Raw genomic sequence first — 19,639 nt, 5'->3', positions numbered from 1 at the left:
GAGGGCGCCCTCCGCCCCCCGGCGCTCCCACTCCCCGTCATCGGCTCCCACCCAGCGCGCCCAGACAGACCTTGCAGATGGCGCCCTCTTTGCACAGCCGGGGAAAACTGCATCAGAAAGCTTGAGATTATAAGTGTAATTATAGATGGGAATGTGGTACGGTAAATTAAAATCTGCTGGGTCTCAAAGGAATTGTGTGCCGTACAGGAAAACTGTCAAATATCCTCAGCATTTGATCAAGTTGTTCCCAGTTTCTGCAGGCATGCAGACCTAGTGAAGAGGGCAGGATTTATTAACCAACAGAGAGGAAAGAGTCCATCTAAACTAGTCAGAAGCTACCTGTGTTTGGAGATTCTTTGCTTATTAAAAAAGAAGCAAGAAGGGGGCTTTAATATGCAAAGCACTGCAGTTTTATTACAGTGAATATCAGGTTAAAAATCAATCACATCTTTTCACCTCTGTTAATTTAGCAAATGTGTTTTCAGGAGAGGTGACTGAGTAACCTTGATGCACAGGTTACCAGACCTTTTGCTAACATGAAACTGTCAGCATGAAAATGTGATCTTTTTAGATTCTGACTAAACATTTGTCTTTATCTTTGACAGCTATTCTTAAAGCAGCTGCAAACGTGGAAGGTAGGATTTATTTTTCCTTCCCAATAGTTTCAAAGAGACACAAAAAGAAATACTTGGGGTTTTTATGAATTGATATTTATTATTTATTTGTCTTTTATATGTTTATTTATATGACCTTAATTTACATAGTTGCCATTGAAATAATTTCCAGCATAATTTAGCAGTACCTGTAAGACACTTAGGGCATCCCAGGACAACTAAATGCTTTGGTAAACTGACCACCCCCTCTTTACTCCTCTTCGATCTATGAAGGGGACTGACAGAGACATTGATATATTTCCCCCCTGGTAATTAAGGGGGAAATTAGACCAATAATTTTCAGTATTCTTATATTTATTTATGGCTACAGTACACCCACTTGTATTTGCTTTGCATTTATTTACAGACTCCAAAAAGGACAAAGCACATGGTCACATGAATACGTGGATACTACTTACTCTGGTCCTCATCATTTTATTAGGAATGGGCTTCATGATTTATTTCTTATTCAAGATCAAAACCCAAAGTGAGACTGAAAGAGAGGCAAGGCAGTGCAGCACACTGCTAGCATACAGCCGTGTCCTAACTGGAACGGACAATGAAAACGATCCTACAAACGACAAAGGAAAAAATGAACACAGTGTTGTCTAATGGTATAACACAGCCAAATGATATGGTTAAGCTTAAAAAAAAAAAGTAGCTGGAACAAAGGAAATCTTAGTAAAATATACATGCACTTAATAGACACTATGAAATAAAATTACCAATATTTCCTTTGGTAAGGATTAACAGCTATTGCTCTGTGCTCCTCAAGAAATACTCTCAAGACTAAGACTCAGTACTGTGTAAAATGGCTAATTAAACAAGCACGAAAAATAACAGAAGTAGTGGGAATTTAGATTCAAAAGTTATGGATTAATACCGTAGTGTTCTCTCTTTTTAGAGATATGTGGCAGCATCACATACAGAATCAGATGCAGACATATAGCGAGCATGCTCTTTGCAGAGCACTCAGCCCCAAAGCTTGCACTTTGAGAATATATCTCACCATAATGTACTGAGCCGTGTATACTGTTACTCAAGTAAAATGGTGTTTGGAATAAACAGATTTACATGAACTGTTTTTCCCTGTTATTGCCCATCTTACACTCTTTACACAAGTATCTTTCTTGCCATAGTACTATAAGAGAAATGCAAATACTTGTCCTTCTCATGGCTTCAACTTGGATTTTGCAAAACAAGTAAATCTTTGCAAACACTTAGTCGTATTCCATGACTTTGAATGTTTTGCATCAATTATGAATATGAGACTATATAAATAAAACATCTATATATTACATAATAATGTTTCAGTGTTGTTTAATTAGCATGTGGAGATGTTACACGGTTTGGTGATCTAATGAGTCATTTACCCCAAGAGAGAGGCTAACAGGAGAAAACATAGAAACGTGAACAAGGTATATGACTAAAAAGAAACATAAATAAACTATAAAATGAAGTGGATGCCAAATAAAGCTGGAAGAATCCATTCCTGGTTTTATTTCACTTGATTGCTCATTTTAGGATGTCTTACTATCCTCCAACTCTCTGATAAATGGACTGACAACTGGGCACTGTACCCATCCTACAGGCCAGTAAGGCAGTGGGGCACACCACAGTGTCTTGGGAGTGAAATACTTTAGAGGTTTACTGTGCTGTTTCAGTTTCCTATGAGTTCTATCTTGTCTGTGACAGACCGAAGAAAAAAAGAAAAAGATCTCAAAGATCTCTGGGAAACACAGACCCTTAGAAAGTATGTAAGAACTGTAGCAGAGAGGTCATTGGGAAGGAGAGATTCACATGACATTGGATTGCTGGTCTGTAGATATTGCAGTCAAACAAAACGTATTGCAGAGGATAGGGAATGAAGGGCATTCTGTACTCAAACTACTTTTACTGACAGTCCCCTTGATCTTACACTTTTTTTTCCTTCATGTAAGTTACAACACATACCCATATTTATCTTTTTTGTAAATACTGACAGTGAATTGGATTCAGTGCTGTTTGATGGCTAACGATAAAGGGAAGGCAAATGAAAAGTGTAAATAGATGAAAAAAAAAAAACAATCCCAAAATAACGTCATTATTTACAATTTTGATATTTTGATAGTTGATATTGGTAACACAGCTCTGAAGACCCTATACTCTGTAAATGGGTTTCTTCTCTCACATTAAGTGACGTTTTGCCCTTGCAGAACATATTTTGATATTTGTCTTGATAATAAAAACATGAAAAATTAGAGAAAATTCTAAGGGTAATTTCTGCTGAATATCTTTCCTCCTTTTCCTTCAAAAGAAATAAGGGATTTTGCATCATAACTGAAGGGTTTTTTTTCCACTTAATAAAGGGCTGCAGCTCATTTGTAACATTCGAGAATATTTCTTTTTGCTTGTCTCATTTACACTTTGTACAAATGAAGAATTATTAAGTATTAAAATTTGTTTGCATTTCTAGATTAAATAATTTTGAAAGGCAGTTTTGTTGTCAAAATCACTGGTTAAACAAAGATTTGTAAAGATTTGGTTAATTTGTATTGGTTCTCCTGAGATAAATTCACATGAAAATACGGCACAGTAGTTTTACTAGTTGATAAATCAGAGAAGATAAAAGCCAGGTGTAGCCATACAGCCCAGTTTGTCAAGTTACTGAGCAAAGTGAAATTTTCCCATCTGGGTTAATTTTTCACACTGAAGGAGTCAACATTGCTCGGTGCATCAAATTAGATGAATACATCTTCTGTAGCTGTGAAGACCTATCTGGCTGAGAAATTTGCATATTTTTCTTCTGAGTTTCCCAGGTGTGTATGTATGAGAGTTAAAGTACATCCATTTAAAGTGCACTCCCTGTTTTTTTTTTTTTTTGATGGTCAGGACTTTACAACCCCAGAGCAGAACTACGAAAGTTAAAAATAATTCAGTGGAATGATGTTAAACAGTTAAAACTTTGCCACTTGAATTCAAATGGATGGAAACTTCACTTTCAGAAGTTTGAATTTTGTAATTATTTATAGACTTCAGAATACCACATGTGACAGGATATTTCCTTATTTAGAGCCCAGAGTTTTCTCTTTCAACTAAAACTCTCCAAAACTGAGAAGGAGCCAGCACCAACCGGTTCCTTAAGGATTTCTACTGCAGCAATTAACTTCCGCTCATCTCTCTGTGGATAAGAAGAAAGAAATGAAACATTTGACTTTTTCTACAGTCTTAGTTTTCCTCTCTTTCATTCATACTGCTTTTCAGAGAGTCGGTGAGTTTTTAGTTTTTATCCCCTCCAAAAGTGGATGTGAAAGTGGGCATTTTTGTTGTCTTGCTTGCTTCTCAGTCTCTTAAAGATTTTCATGCAGCTGAACTACTCTGCATTTCATATTCATCCTAACCAGAACAGTCCACAGAAGTTTAAAAAGACGCAGATACAGAAATGCTGGTTCACTTTTAAAGAGGGGGGAAGAGTCAAGATGGGGTAAAGCTGGGAATCAGAAGTCAGGATAGAGTCACGTATGCGGATAAGGATTTCCTTTTGGATACAACTTAATTATTTGTTGTGTCTGCTTTGTGAAGTACGTGGACTTCACAGTGTGCTCCACAGTCCTTGTTTGTGTATGTGACTGACTTAACAAAAAATGAAAAAGAGAAAGGCATTAAATAGGGTGCTGTATGTGTATTTCTTAGCCTTAAGATGAGGTTGTTTGAGATGAGATGGAGCTTGTGGATCAATGTGAGACGTCGTACTGTGGCTAAGCAGATGCCAGTGAAAAAAAATACTAAAAAGACCAGAGTCAAGAACAGCCCTGGAATAACGACTACGGCTTTCAGAGTAAGGATGAGAGGCGTAGTTAAGGTTCTGAAGTTGACCAAGGACAGAACACAGCTCCCTTTTGACATAGGGATGGTGATAAGGTTCAAGGACATTTTTCCTTTATCCTTCAATTCATTAGATTTGTGCAGGAGTGGGGTACAAATCACAGCTTCTGAAAGCAGACACAGTGATGTGTGAGCTGTGTCAGCACTATCCTGTGCAAAAAGGGGGGGTGTCTCTCCTCGGTTCTGTGAGTTGGGACCCAAAATCACATGATAGCCCAAGCACGAACCTCACAGCTTCCAGTGAGAACTCCTATTATCAGACCCAAAAATACTATGAGGGACAACAGCACAAACTTAGGGCACTACACTAACAACTTATTCAGTTAGCAGTAAGAAATAAATGATTCAATAAGATTTAAAACTTTCGGTCTAAACAGACAAGGAAAGAAAAAAACTAAGTCTTTGCTTCAAATTTAGATTTGAAGAAGTGAAACTTCCATAGATCAGTAAGCGAGGCCAAAGTAACACAGGACCTTCTTAGGAGAGCTCAAGCACTAAATACGAATATCTTAACAAGAACTGTTCTGCCTGTCATAGCTTCCCAGAATTTCCCAGACACTTTCTGCTCTGTTTACTACTCAACATTGGCTGTGCCCTAACATCCTACCCTTGTCCCGCAAATTTACTTTAGTGTTTGGAAGGGTATTTCACTGTCCCTTATGTGGTTATTCTCTCAGATGGATACAGGGGTGATGCCACATCTCTGTTTCCAGGTGGGGATTTGAAGCATAGAGAATTCAAGGGTAAAGCCTTGCCCTCCTGTCCCATAGGTCCTAGAACATTCACTGCAGTCCATATTTCACTCCCTCACAACCCAAAGCCAGTGGGAGCTGTACACTACTTGACATTTTGAAAAGCAGGCACCTGTGTTCACAGACCGATGCCCAGTACTGAATGACCTGCTTTACATGTCGGCACTATGACCACAGTACTGGGCAGCCGTTCCCAGCAGGGACTACTTGTCTTGACGGATTACTAAATCAGGCTGCCTATAATCCTTTGGGAGTGTTAGCTACCTTGTTCAGCATTCACATATTGTCTTTCTGTAACAATGCACAGGCACACAGGCACACACCTATAGTATCTTTACCTCTGCATACTGCCCAGTGTTGGCTCTTGTGAGAATGTTTGTGATTTGATTGTGTGAATTATGTTGACTTCTTATGACAGATATACTAATGAGAGGATACTGGAACAAGGCAAAATAACAAGTCACTGGTCCACAGTTTTTCACCCTAAAAAACCCCCCCAAACCATAACAGAACATGCCAATTATGGAAGAAGCAAGAGTCACAGAAGGCTCACTCACTAACTGTGTTAAGCACAAACACAACCACATTGAGCTGTTTGTAACATGAGATAAATCTATAGTGCATGAAGTGATGGCATACTTCCAAACCTTCAGTGAGGTCTCTTTTGGAAATCTTGAAAGAAATGTGTATTTCAAGAGAAAATTAATGAAAATTCCATTATAGTGATGACATTTTTGAAGCTGTCATAATGTATTTTATGTGCTTTTATTCCTCTGTATTGTATTTACATGTATTTACATGAGCTGCACTTATTTTTCATTCCCAGAAGGAAATAAAAGTCTTGAAAATGCTGTTTGATATTTGCAAAAGTGACTCAGATTTAGTGTCTCCTGACATGAGTCAGATCAGTGGAGAATCAACAGCACATCTCTTTCCTCAAAAGCTCCCCTCACCATGTGCTCACCATAAATACATTAATTCTGATTATTTTGTTTTACAGACAATGAAATATTTTTAATATACAATGAAGATACTACGCTCTGTTTAATTGCTCAGAGTTCTCATGCAGTCACAACAGCTGCTTGCAAGAAAAACATGGAGTTACAAAAATTCAGGTGGGTGTCTGATCATCAGATGATGAGCGTGGCATTTGCACAATGTTTGGGAGTGCCCTACAAGCAAAATCAGGCTAAAATTTCTTTGTACCCATGCAACAAGAAAAGCGAATTCCAGAAATGGGAGTGCAGAAATGCGACCTTGGCAATCCAAGGGGAAGATTTATTTCTCAGTGCTGCCAAAAGGAAAGAAGACAATATCGTGCTGAACACAGGATCAGCGACGATGAATAAATGGAAGATCTACGGAACTATGGCTGATTTGTGTTCTCAAGGCCATGAAGGTGAAGTTTAAAAGTTAATCTTGATGGTGTATTGAAGCCATTTGTTTGCCATCATGGATAGGGTTGTTTGCTTTCTGCTTCCTTAGTCTAACATCAGCTGTTCCCCCTGAGGCAATGGTGGACTGGGAAGGATGATTAGTTCACATATTCAGGCCTGTATTCCTCCATCTTGGAGATGCACAGCTGCTTATCTTCAGACAGAATGCAGTAGGTGCAAAAAATGTGCCTTTTTTTTCTTTAGTTTTAAAGCAAAGGTGGATCTAGGCTATTTTTAATTGTTAGCTTTAATCAAAGCACTTTATTTACTGCATTCCAGTACTAGTGAAATTATATTAGTATTGTTGGATGAAAGGCAAAATCTTTAATTTTAATAGGCCAATATTAAATGTAAGGAAATAGTTCCATGCACATTACCATTCAGTTGCTCTACGAGATTTCAGATGCCAAAAATCCCACAATTAACAATTAAATCAATGATTTATTTCTAATGAATGATGGGAAGTTAAACTACATGATAAACAAATAATGCAACTTTTAGAAAATTATATTTAAATATATGAGACAAAAATCATCACAGTTCTTTCATAGTTGGCTACAGTATGAAACTACTCTATTTCCAGCTGTTACAGCTGGCGGTATCACAAGCAACCTTTGAATTGCAAGACATACCCAGAACTCCCTTGGAAGAGACTGCTGGTGACAGTAGGTCCCCAGTTACCCTGGTGTAACACTTGTAACACTGTCTCCACATAGCCTTATGAAGAGCACAGATATGTAGAGAATTGTGTCCCCCAGATTCCCATACCTATATTATAATTTCTCTTTTGCCCCTCAGATCTGTTTACACTGTTAGGAAATGCCAACGGAGCTCCGTGTGCCTTCCCCTTCCAGCTGAGTGGTAAATGGTACGCGGGGTGCACAGCTGCCGGCAGGTCGGACGGCTTGCACTGGTGTGCAACAACTCCTGACTTCGACGCGGACCATTTGTACGGGTTCTGTCCAACTGGCAGTGAGTCCCAAATGCTGACATAGCTGCTATAACACAACACTGTTATATCAATACTGAGATGCTGTTAATAATATGGAAGGCAAAAGCTTTGTAATGACTTTATTTTACTCAAAAACGTCTCTGGTATGCCGTAACATTCCTTGCAGAAGAAACAAAAATGTTTCCTATGAGACTACAGTCAGGCTGAAAGTTGTCTGGGTGTGTCCGTCAGTAGCTAACACCCGAGAAAAAACCAGTATGCTTTAAATATGACTGCATTCAGCATAAAATCATCTGAAAATCGAGATGCTACTCATAGCCTAAGTCTCTTTGCCTCATTGCTATTTGTGGTAACACTAGTATAACCTTCTCTACCCATGCAAATCTCTGTTCTGTATAACAAGATTGGTCTACAGTGCACAGGAGGATGTATTTTCTTTTCTGAAGGACACAAAATAAGAAGACTGGCTCAAAAGTCTTAACGAAATAGCAGCATCGTCAGCCTTTCCCTTGTAGTGTTTCAGATTACATTACAAGATAATTTTATCTGAACACATAAATGTACATGCATCTGAGTGCAGGATGAAGGACACCAAAATACAGTGTTAATGAAGATACTAAAAATGCTGCCTCAGATGTAATTTTTCAGTGCTATACCACAGACTCATTATTTGTCATTTTGATAGGAGTATTGCACTGGGAAACCAAGTTCAACTCATTATCAACCACCAACTACCACCAGCATTTTGATAGGTATTACTGAAAATTCTTTCCTGGTGCAACATTGCATGCAGTAGCTTGAAAAATCCCAGAACATCCTCACTATATAAACTGGCAAACATGAAGTATTTGGCGTTATAAAATTGTTGGGATACTATCACTAACACCTGAATCTACAATTAAAAAAGATTGTTAAAAATCCAAAGTGAATCAGCAATAAAGAAACACAATAAAAATAGAAAAAATTTATTCTAATGAATCATTCAAGAAATTAATTATCTTTTCCTTAACAAAAAAGAAAGTTAGAGGAAGCGGTAATCACAGCTTATTAGCACTTGCCCAGGGAACAGTGAGCTCTCAGAAGACAATTTCTAAATTCCAATTACCTAAAACACATGCAGACTAGAAATAAGGAATACATTTCAAAAATCATAGAACCATAGAATCATTTAAGTTGGAAAAACCTTTAAGATCATCAAGTCCAACCATTTACCTACCACTGCCAAGTCCACCACTAAACCACATTCCCCAAGTGCCCCATCCAAACGTCTTTTAAATCCCTCCAGGCATGGTGATTCAACCACTTCCCTGGGCAGCCTGTTCCAATGCTTGATAACCCTTCCAGTGAAGACATTTTTCCTAATATCCCATCTAAACCTCCCCTGGTGCAACTTGAGGCCATTTCCTCTTGTCCTATCACTTGTTACTTGGAAGAAGAGACTGACCCCCACCTCACTACACCTTCCTTTAAGGTTGTTGTAGAGAGCGATCAGGTCTCCCCTCAGCTTCCTCTTCTCCAGACTAAACAACCCCAGCTCTCTCAGCCGCTCCCCATCAGACTTGTTCTCCAGGCCCTTCACCACCTTCATTGCCCTTCTCTGGACTCGCTCCTGCACCTCAAGGTCTGTCCTGTAGTGAGGGGCCCAAAACTGAACACAGTATTTGAGGTGCGACCTCACCAGTGCCCAGTACAGGGGACAATCACTGCCCTGGTCCTGCTGGCCACACTATTTCTGATACAAGCCAGGATGCTGTTGGCCTTCTTGGCCACCTGGGCACACTGCTGGCTCATGTTCAGCCAGCTGTTGACCAACACCACCAGGTCCTTTTCTGCCAGACAGCTTTTCCAGCCACTCTTCCCCAAGCCTGTTGCAAACATAATTAATGATGGTATAGTTTGAAAAGCAAACTTTTCATTATTGGAAATGTTTGCATTTCAGTTGTATTTCAGCCAAGAATTAATTTGGGCATAGCCTATGAGCTGCTAAACCAGTTTCCAGAGTAGATAATGGCCAGGGTGCAGTTTTGCTTTATTGGTCTGTTTACATCATTTTTTTTTCACCTGGAGATTATCAGATTTGACAGGGGAAACTGAAGATAAAGGATGAAAGTCCTCTCTGTGTATGTCAATGGCAAACTCTCTTTTATTTAACAAAGTGCAAGCTAATGGAAGAGTATGGGTTTTGAGGGTCTGAGTTTTATTTGCTCTAGAATTTCATTTCACAAGTAAGCTTGCAGTTAAATTTTCTTGTAACATTTTGTGTAAGATGTTTATAATGAACTGCAATACTAAATCTCCTTTCTCTCCCACAGACAATGACAGATTTTGGAGTACAGATCCTTTGACAGGAATCTACTACCAGATAAACTACCAGTCAGCTCTCACGTGGCATCAAGCAAGGAAGAGTTGCCAGCAGCAGAATGCAGAATTATTAAGTGTCACAGAGATACACGAACAAATGTATCTAAGAGGTGAACTAATAAGCAAGGCTCAGTTAAAAGGGTGTCAAAGAGTTTTTTTGACTGATTACAAATGTTTCAGTGCTTTAATCACATTACAGTGAATAGCTGATATAAAAATGCTATATGTACTGCTAGAGAAATAGCACAATTACTGTAAATTAAGCTTTTTATAGGTGGAAATTTTGTAAGTTGCAGAATTGCCATTTTAAATTATTTCTATTATTATTATTTTTTCAAAGAAAGTTAAGAATTTCCAGCTAATTAAGCAAAAGTTGGCTGAATCTCAGAAAACACCAGAAAGGTCCCAGAAAGGAACCTCACAAGAAGGAAAGTCATTACTGGAGGCAGTCATTATATGACTTTTGTGTTACAAAATCAGTATTCTTCATGTATATCTAATGAAACAGATTTTTGGAAATACCATGAATATTTTATAGAAAATACTATTAAAAATCTGGATTTACGTATAGTGTCTGCAGAACAAAGGTATCAACTGCATCACAATCAAGCAAACATAAATATTAACAATAGCAATTCAGTGTTTCAGTTTTCAAAGCTTATTGCTTACATATAACTATATAATAGCATTAAATTCAGATGAACTACTATGCAAAATAGTCTTCTGCCGTTCTCTACCCTTTATCTACAGAAAAAACTTGCCCAGTTTATTACCAGGAAACATGGATCTGTACTGAACTTAGAAATCACTAAGCAGATGTTTGTCATCTTCCTCCAAACTTTGAAAATGCAAAGCATTTCCTCACAAATCTCATTAGAATTCAACTCTTTTGGTTACCCAGATTTGATTGACAGCAAGAGATCCTCTCTCTGGATTGGCCTTAACAGTCTGAATCTCAACAGCGGCTGGCAGTGGAGCGGTGGCATTCCCTTCAGATACTTTAACTGGGCTCCAGGTAGTAATCATTTTTTCTACAGTTTTTGGAATTAGTATTTCCCACCAGTATGATGAATGCATATTAATTACGGTCCTGTAGTATTCCCCAAGAACATGAGGAAATGGATTTGAAAGATTTATGAGACATGTGAGATTAAAAAGCTGAGAATGATGCTTTTCTTCACTGGATGTACCACGAGGAGTTTCAAGCAGAAGGGCTAAATAAACTCATCTCCTGTCAGAAGCAGATAAAGTGAAAAGCACTAGTAGAGCTGTAGGAATGTCTTCAAGTCAGTTAAAACCTCTGTGTCTCTTCAAACCTCACAAGGGTTATCAGATCCCACATCCTGCAAGGACTCAGCTGTCAGGGAGCATCGGTCTTGCAAAACCTTCCCCTTCACTTTTTATGCTTTTCCTCTTTTATTCTCTCCTCTTTAACATTCAAGACAGACTTTAAATAGAGTTCACACCATTGGCATTTATCTTTGAAAGTTGCTTAATGATTGCCATGGCAACAGCCAGTTGCAGCAAATGCTGAATGTCTGCTTGCTGAATAAATGCGTGCATCTTCCATCTTTTGGCCTTTCCCAAGTCTCAAAGGTACCACCTGCTTTTAACTGGCACAGAGGATGAAGGGAAAGCCCAGAGCTGCTGAGTCTGGTAGAGGGATTTCTACCTTCTGAGCTGGTCGAATTCCTTAAGCCTCACAGAGAAGGGGAGCAGTTGGGTTTCAGGTCAAGCAGTCCACATCCTCAGAGCTCCTGTATCCCCACGATGGCTATTATGATGAGTTAACCTACACATTTCCAGTTTACTGCAAAATTATTATAAGTTGTATCTTTTGGGAGGAGGAAAAAAAAATAAGTCACCACACTGTGGACCTCTCTGGGAAGAGGTAAACACTGCCCATTCCCAAAGGACAGTAGGCCTGGAGAACCTCCTGGAGGGCTGGTTGCAGAAGCAGGCAGAGGAGACAAACAGCAAGTACGGGGAGGCTCTGCTTGCACCAAGGAGCAAATCTGCAGCCAAGTTGTTGAAGGAACATGCAGAAAGGACCTTTCCAAAGGGCCTGAGTGAAACTTCTTTGTTCCAGCACACAACTGAAAGCTGCTGGACCAGAACCTGACAGAGAAAAGAAAGACTCCCCTGGAAGGGTGTTGTGGAAATGAGGAAATTTGTTTTCACATGTGATTTGGTATGCCTCATCCAAAAGATGTGCCTTATATCTTATTTTAGGAATTCCATATTATTGTTTTTGTGCTTTGCTAAACACAGCTCTAGAAACCAGAAGCAATTTAACATGCTCCCATAAAGAGGAAGCCTACCCTGCCAGGCTTTGTCCGACCTAGGTTCCCACCACTCTCCTACTCAACTGCCAGACATCATATCTCACACATCAGTGGCATTTTGCTTTTGTCTGATATTTTTAACAAATAATATGCGTTCACTGAGCTTGGTTTAGCTCTACAATACAGAGCTAGAACTCTCATTTTCAGGTTTTGAAATTTCTTCTTATTCTTAGCAGCTGATGGTTCTCACTCTGAAGAACACTCTTCTCTCTTCACATCTGTAAAATTCCTTGTCTGAATTTGAACTATATTAAGATGCTACCTTACTGTGTTGCTGCCCCAAAATATTAGCTCAAACTATGTAATCTGATTTCATGAATGTAGCCGAGTGTTTTAAGCTCATTACTTAGTCCTATGAGCATAACTGGGTCCTGACAACAAACTGTGTATAAAACTAGATGTTTCATAAGCTGTGAAACAATGAACTCTCTTTTCCTACAGTCTGTGTATGGCATTGCAACTGTAGCAGCACCAAGTACCCCTTCGATGTCTGGACAATTCAGTCCAGCATCTACTGACTGGGCAACAACATAATTTATTCTGCAACTGGTTGTGAGCTACATATTCCTTAATGGACATATGGCTGACCCCTATGCACAGGCTGATTAAACAGGCGGGGGGCAAGGAAAGGACTTGCTGCAGCCTTTTATCAGTACAGGCTCAAAGTTTAGTCTCTCTTCTGTGCAAGCCAAGAATTTTCACAAAACTTATAGGAATGTCTTATTTTTGAGATCGTTATTCTCAATCAAATACAGCAGAAAGTGCGAATTATGCAACAAGCATCTAAAGAAATGTTTTGATGGGTATTTTTAAATTACATTTCCTTATCTCCAGTAGAAAAATAAATGCAGAAATGAAGTCATGAGTCCATAATTGACACATGAAAAAGCTGGAAGTAGTAAATTGTTCTTTTAGCTGCTGACATAAAACCTGTTCTACATAAAAATAATTTGGTTTTTATTCTATGAAGGAAGCCCTGAGCCTGAGCCTGAGAAACTCTGTGTAGTACTAAATCCCAGAAGAGATGCTAAATGGGAAAACCAGCGATGTGAGCTTAAAGTTGGCTACATCTGTAAAAAGGAAAACTCCACACTGGATCCTTTCATTCTTCCATCAGGTATGTCAAGCAAATAAAAACACTTTGATAAAGACAGAATTGTGTCACTAAAATGAAATTTCATGGCTATTTCAAATTTTAAAAAAAAGCATTCTCATTTGTTCTTCTACTTTGATGAGTGGCACAGAACAAAGTATACTGTTATTTCTTTAACCAAATATATTTAAATAGTGGAAATGTTCCTTGAACCCAGTAACGACTTAAGCATTTTTTATTTCATGTTGTTATTCACAATTCAAGAAGTACTGATCTAAGCCATACACTATCACAAAAGTATCATCGACTGCATGGATGTGAAAATAAAGTTAGAGATGTCTCACTCTTCTTGCAGTGCATTCTAATGAAAACACCAAGGCTTATCACTGAAGGCTTGGAAAGATGGCACCAGTAGGCTCAAACCACCTTCTCAGTGGGATTGCCTGTAACCTAGAAAGGTGGCAAAAAAGAGCAAGTTCCTTCAGACCACTCTTTCACTACACTTTTCTCTGACTTATTAAATAAAACTTACTGTGGAAAGCCATGTGTGAAGAGAATTACTTGTGCTGCAGTAATAGTGCCTTTAGGAAAAAAGCAAAACATAATTAGGTGGGGTACATTGCATGAAAACACTATACATGGAATTCCAAAATATTCCTCTGTCCAAAAGTGAATATTTCACATTAGTGAAGCCCAGGAACCACTGGTTCTGTTATTCTCCTCTTTTGTTTAAACGCAGTATGTTTTCTGTAAAAGTACAGTGTGCAACAGCAAACAGACTAAAATGTTTTATATGTATGAGGAATGAATAGAAGTACTGCTTATTTGTAATCACTTTGTTTTCATTCTAATTAGTTAATCAACTGATTTCAGATGTAATTGCAGTTATTCTAGACTTCAGTTTGCACTGTTTAAAAACTTGAAATATCTATTGATTTTGAGGGGATGCAGAGCCTGTTAAATGCCCGGAAGGATGGTTCTCCTATGGAGATCACTGTTTCAGGGTTCATAGAGACCCCAGAACATGGAGAGAAGCCCTGTTTTCCTGCAATGAGAGCAATGGCAACCTGGCCAGTATCCACAACCCCGAGGAGCATGGCTTCATACTGTCTCAGCTTGGCTACAGTGAGTACAGGGCAGTGTTTGTGACAAATGGATAATTACATTATCAGAATTCTTACAGGATTAAAAAAAATACATATTTTTTGTTTGATATGAATATTTATAGGGAAGCCTACAGATGCATAGGTTAAAAAAAACCTAACACCAAAAAAAACACAAAAGGAATCATTACTGCTCTCTTCATTTTCTTTTTCATTGTTTTAATTTGTTTTTCACTGTATGAAAACACTTGAAGGAAATGACAGCTCCAGCTACTGCAGTATTTGGGCTATCTGCGTCAGACACCTTGTAGCTGTAGACACAGTAATGGACTTTTACTGATAAAGCTGAGAAATCTCATTTCCTGCTGGTATCTCACTTTTTAACTTCTTGAAAGAAGAACGTGAATTAGATCTTAAAATAAACTCCACATTTAATCTAGATGAATTTGTATTGTAACATGGCAATTTCAGCTCATCTCCATAGAATCTTGCTCCTATGGACTGTTTCAGCTTGGGTACTAACACAGGTTAATTTTTGTTCTTAGAAGCTATGGATGAGCTGTGGATTGGTCTGAATGACCTCAACATTCAAATGTACTTTGAGTGGAGTGATGGGACTCCTGTGACATATACCAAATGGCTGCCTGGAGAACCAACCCATGCAATCAATGGGCAAGAAGATTGTGTCATTATGGCAGGAGAGGTAGAATCTTCCACATATATGTAGCACTATACTCTTTGATTTTTTTTTCTATTTCTGGGGGTTTTTTTAATGCAACTTAGAAACAAATCAGGGAATGGCATCTTTATCCACTCAGAAAGATGGTTCTTCTAAATTAAATTTAAAAGTAAATTAGAGATAACTAGATAAATGTTCATATCTGACTGTGAGCGTACATTATATGCCAAGCAAACCTTAACAGTCCACCCATGAAACTAGTTAGCTTAGCATGACCTCACAAGTAAGCACAAATGCTTGGAATTCATTAAATGTACAAATCTTTATTCTCCCATTGAAACAATATTTAAAAAAAGAAATAATCAATAACGTTTCTAAAGGAAGCAGGTTCTGTTTCACTATTATTCACCTCTTCACAAACTGCATCTAGGCTGGATACTGGGCAGACAGTACCTGTGATAGAAAGTTAGGTTACATCTGCAGAAGAGAGCCACTACAGGGACTTTCTGGGACAACAAAGACTGATCCTGCCTGCCTGAAGGTAAGAAGAATCTGGTTAGCAGAAGTCCATTGTTTTCACAAGCTCCACTTGACATTGAAACAATCTTCCCTCCCCCCCAACACGTATGATTGTACATCAAATTCAGGGTGATATTTTTCACTATATTCCCTTATTTAAAATAAAGTTATTCTGAAAATGTTTTAGTCAATATAAGTCAGGCCTATTATCTCTCAGAACTGTCTGTGAAAGAGACTAAAGCCATTACTGTGGTTTTCTGCATATTTCTTATATTGTTCTACAACCGTCTGTGGCTATCTAAGATGCCATAGAGACTGGGAACCATTTCTGGACTATGTGACATGATGCAAGATTATGATCTCACTATTGAAGCCAAATCACAACAATCAAATTTATAAGTGAATTTGTTCTGAGCAAGTTATTATATCATACTGCTTTTTTTCCTTCTCTTTTTCCCTCTTTTTACTTTCCTATTTACTACTGTTCTATATGTAGTAACATTTCCCATAATGTCATATGGACAACAGAGCTGAGACTCATTGTGTTAGATTGAACTAGGCAGCAGCCAGATACTGAACACAGATTTTATTTACCTTTCTTGCATGCAACAAGGAAATCTTGAGCTGGTATAGAAGGGAAAAGTGAATCGGAATTTAGCTGTAATTTTGAGGATTTTGCTTTTCAATAGTTTTTATGCTACCTCTTCAGTCAGACTTTTTAGGTGAGCTGATGAGTTAGATCAATTAATTAGTCTAGTTGCTGTTCTTTTAGCCTAGAAACATCAGGAAACTTGAGTCAGCATCCCACTATAACACAGACTTCTCTCTTCAGTTCTGAGCAGCGAAGTATTTTATTCACCCACTTCTGAATACATTCTATGTGCCTCTGACTTTTTTATCAGTTAAAATTTATCAGTTACTAATTGTCGAAAAAGGAGGACTCATATGCATTAAATCTCTCCTCTCTGGATGTTTACTAAGTTCAATCTCCATTAGTCGACTGGAATTCAAATGAATACTTAATCACATTAGCTTATATTAAAAATATGTTGATTTCACAGTATAGTACTGTAACATACACTCTTTTTACTGCAAGTATACATCACATGTTCTTGACAGGGCTGGGAAAGACATGGTTTTTACTGCTACCTGGTTGGACATACCTCTGTAACATTTTTGGAAGCAAAGAAAACCTGTGAAAGGAGCACTGGTTATTTAACAAGTATAGGAAACAGGTATGAAAAGAGTTTAAAAACTGTATATCTGATGCAATAATATCGTAATTTTATAAAATAGTTGAGAACGTTTTTGGAAAAAAATGTGAAATGAGAAAACCAGAATATTCTTTTTCTGGAGAAAAAAAAATCAATAAATATATTTTACACATTCATGTTTTCCAGCACTTTACTCTCAAAGAACAAACCACAGCTGCTTCTGTTCTGTAAGGTGCAGTTTTTCAGTATAGCACAGCTTCACCTGCTATTGAAGCTAGTTCATCTGGTACCCAGTTAAGCAACATATTTCCATGTAAAAGGAAACCTAATGGAGACTCCATTCATTCTAGTCTTGTGTAATTTAGGATGCTGAAAAATGGCAGACTAAGGGAAAGCTAGGCTTAATTCCCACCTGACTCTTGTCATTTCAGATATGAGCAAGCCTACCTGACCAGCCTCGTTGGTCTGAGTTCTGAGAAGTATTTTTGGATTGGTCTCTCAGACATGGAAGAGCAAGGGGTGTTCAAGTGGGTGACTGGTGAAGGTGTTCTGTACACAAACTGGAACGCGGCAATGCCTGGTACTCTGTCATAGGAGTAAATTTATGCTACTAAGGAACTTTCTGTGTTGTAATTCTGAGATGTTTCCCAACTTTGCTAAAACATATCCATGATGACACATACAAACATTCTGCCTTTGAAACAGGAGTGTCTTTGATACATGTAATTGGCACTGATGAGGCCGCACCTCAAATACTGTGTTCAGTTTTGGGCCCCTCACTACAGGACAGACCTTGAGGTGCTGGAGTGAGTCCAGAGAAGGGCAATGAAGGTGGTGAAGGGCCTGGAGAACAAGTCTGATGGGGAGTGGCTGAGGGAGCTGGGGTTGTTCAGCCTGGAGAAGAGGCTGAGGGGAGACCTGAACGCTCTCTACAACAACCTGAAAGGAGGTTGTAGCGAGGTGGGGCTTGGTCTCTTCTCCCAAGTAACAAGTGATAGGACAAGAGGAAATGGCCTCAAGTTGCACCAGGGGAGGTTTAGATGGGATATTAGGAAAATATCTTCACTGAAAGGGTTGTTAAGCATTGGAACAGGCTGCCCAAAGAAGTGGTTGAGTCATCATGCCTGGAGGTATGTAAAAGATGTGTAGATGTGGTGCTCAGGGAACGTGGTTTAGTGGTGGACTTGGCAGTGGTAGGTAAATGGTTGGACTCAATGAATTTAAAGGTCTTTTCCAACCTAAATGATTCTACGATTCTACGATTTTCTTTGACGTCATGAAAATATTTCTGGTCTGGCTCCTCATTGCTTACAAGAGCAAAATCAAACTGAGCAGAAAGTGTGAAATCCCTTCCAGCCTGGGTGACAGGCTGTCAAATCCTTGCAGTGAGTGGCATAGGAAAGAGGCAGGTAAGGGATTGTTCATGCCCTTGTAAAGCTTTTCAAAGAGAAGGGAAGATGATGGACTCCGCTTGCTGGTTTCCTCTTTTTACAAAGTTCCTTCTTTGAGCAGACATTACACTTAATAATTTAAACAGTCTTTTGTAAATGAATCACATGAGCTGTCAATATGTCAATGGGAGCACCTTAAAACACATTTCAGTTTTCTTTTATATCTCACAAAGGGAATGAAGCTGGTTGTGTTGCCCTAAGGACTGGAAATGCAGCTGGACTATGGGATGTTCAGAACTGTGAAGTAAAGGCAAAATTTCTCTGCAAAAAAATAGCTGAAAAAATCACTCTTCCTCTTGCTCATGAAATCGTTTCTGATTCCAAATGTCCCTTGGGTTGGGATACAAGCAATAGCACTAATTCATGCCTCAGAGTAAGTATTATTTCTTCCAATAATCCTACTCCTGAGACAGAAGGGCACCAAATAGATAGGGCATCTAAATTTCAAAGAATGGCACGTTATTGCACAAATCTATTAAGCTTTTACACAAGTAGTCATGGAAATCACTGCAGTTGTGTCCTGGTTTCAGCTGGGATAGAGTTAATTTCCTGCTTAGTAGCTGGTACAGCATGTTTTGGATTTAGTGTGAGAATAATCTTGATAACACACTGATGTTTTAGTTGTTGCTAAGTAGCGCTTATCCTAAGTTAAGGCTTTTCCAGTTCCCCATGCTCTGCCAGTGAGGAGGTGCACAAAAAGCTGGGAGGGAGCAGAGCCAGGAGAGCTGACTGGAACTACCCAAAGGGATATTCCATACCACAGAATGTCATGCTCAGTATATAAACTGGGGGGAGTTGGCTGAGGGGTCCGATCGCTGCTCAGGGACAGGCTGGGCATCGGTCAGTGGGTGGTGAGCAATTGTGTTGTGCATCACTTGTCTTTTCTTGGGTTTTATTCTTTTGTTATATTCCTTTTCATTATTATTATTATCATCATCATTATTATTGTTGTTGTTATTATTATTATATTTTATTTTACTTTAGTTATTAAACTGTTCTTATCTCAACTCATGAGTTAGTTGTAAACATATGCTGTAAACATAGTGTTCTACCTCTATCTATAGGTTTTTGTGAGAGAAGAAAACCAGAAGAAAACGTGGTTTGAAGCCCGAGATTTCTGCAGAGAAATAGGAGGAGACCTGGCTGCCATTAGAAGTGCAGAAGAGGAAACAGTAATAGAAAACTTAATAATGTAAGTAAACAAAATATCTAATAGT

The 19,639-nt window shown here is 38.6% G+C and overlaps 2 protein-coding genes across 2 annotated transcripts in view; both read left to right on the top strand.

The window, feature by feature from the left end:
• The window catches only part of LOC104166277 (macrophage mannose receptor 1-like), a gene marked incomplete at its 5' end in the record, with an annotated part of 44,290 nt that extends 43,025 nt beyond the window's left edge, over positions 1 to 1,265 (top strand). Inside the window, 2 exon segments of the mRNA XM_009706151.1 lie at positions 606 to 635; positions 1,021 to 1,265. Coding sequence (XP_009704453.1) covers positions 606 to 635; positions 1,021 to 1,265 — 275 coding nt within the window.
• Positions 1,266 to 3,833: 2,568 nt separating this feature from the next.
• The window catches only part of LOC104166276 (macrophage mannose receptor 1-like), a 32,597-nt gene continuing 16,791 nt past the window's right edge, over positions 3,834 to 19,639 (top strand). The window contains exons 1-13 of the mRNA XM_009706150.1: positions 3,834 to 3,903; positions 6,270 to 6,668; positions 7,504 to 7,677; positions 9,970 to 10,128; positions 10,920 to 11,033; positions 13,334 to 13,480; positions 14,399 to 14,581; positions 15,105 to 15,262; positions 15,669 to 15,779; positions 16,877 to 16,992; positions 17,403 to 17,551; positions 18,596 to 18,795; positions 19,487 to 19,614. Of these exons, the coding sequence (XP_009704452.1) occupies positions 3,834 to 3,903; positions 6,270 to 6,668; positions 7,504 to 7,677; positions 9,970 to 10,128; positions 10,920 to 11,033; positions 13,334 to 13,480; positions 14,399 to 14,581; positions 15,105 to 15,262; positions 15,669 to 15,779; positions 16,877 to 16,992; positions 17,403 to 17,551; positions 18,596 to 18,795; positions 19,487 to 19,614 (2,108 nt within the window). The remainder of the gene's footprint in view (positions 3,904 to 6,269; positions 6,669 to 7,503; positions 7,678 to 9,969; positions 10,129 to 10,919; positions 11,034 to 13,333; positions 13,481 to 14,398; positions 14,582 to 15,104; positions 15,263 to 15,668; positions 15,780 to 16,876; positions 16,993 to 17,402; positions 17,552 to 18,595; positions 18,796 to 19,486; positions 19,615 to 19,639) is intronic.

This window comes from Cariama cristata, unplaced genomic scaffold (genome assembly GCF_000690535.1).
Source record: "Cariama cristata isolate BGI_N322 unplaced genomic scaffold, ASM69053v1 scaffold18178, whole genome shotgun sequence".
NCBI lineage: Eukaryota > Metazoa > Chordata > Aves > Cariamiformes > Cariamidae > Cariama > Cariama cristata.
The sequence above is the reverse complement of the archived record's forward strand: the minus strand, read 5'-3'. Positions and strand labels throughout refer to the sequence as shown.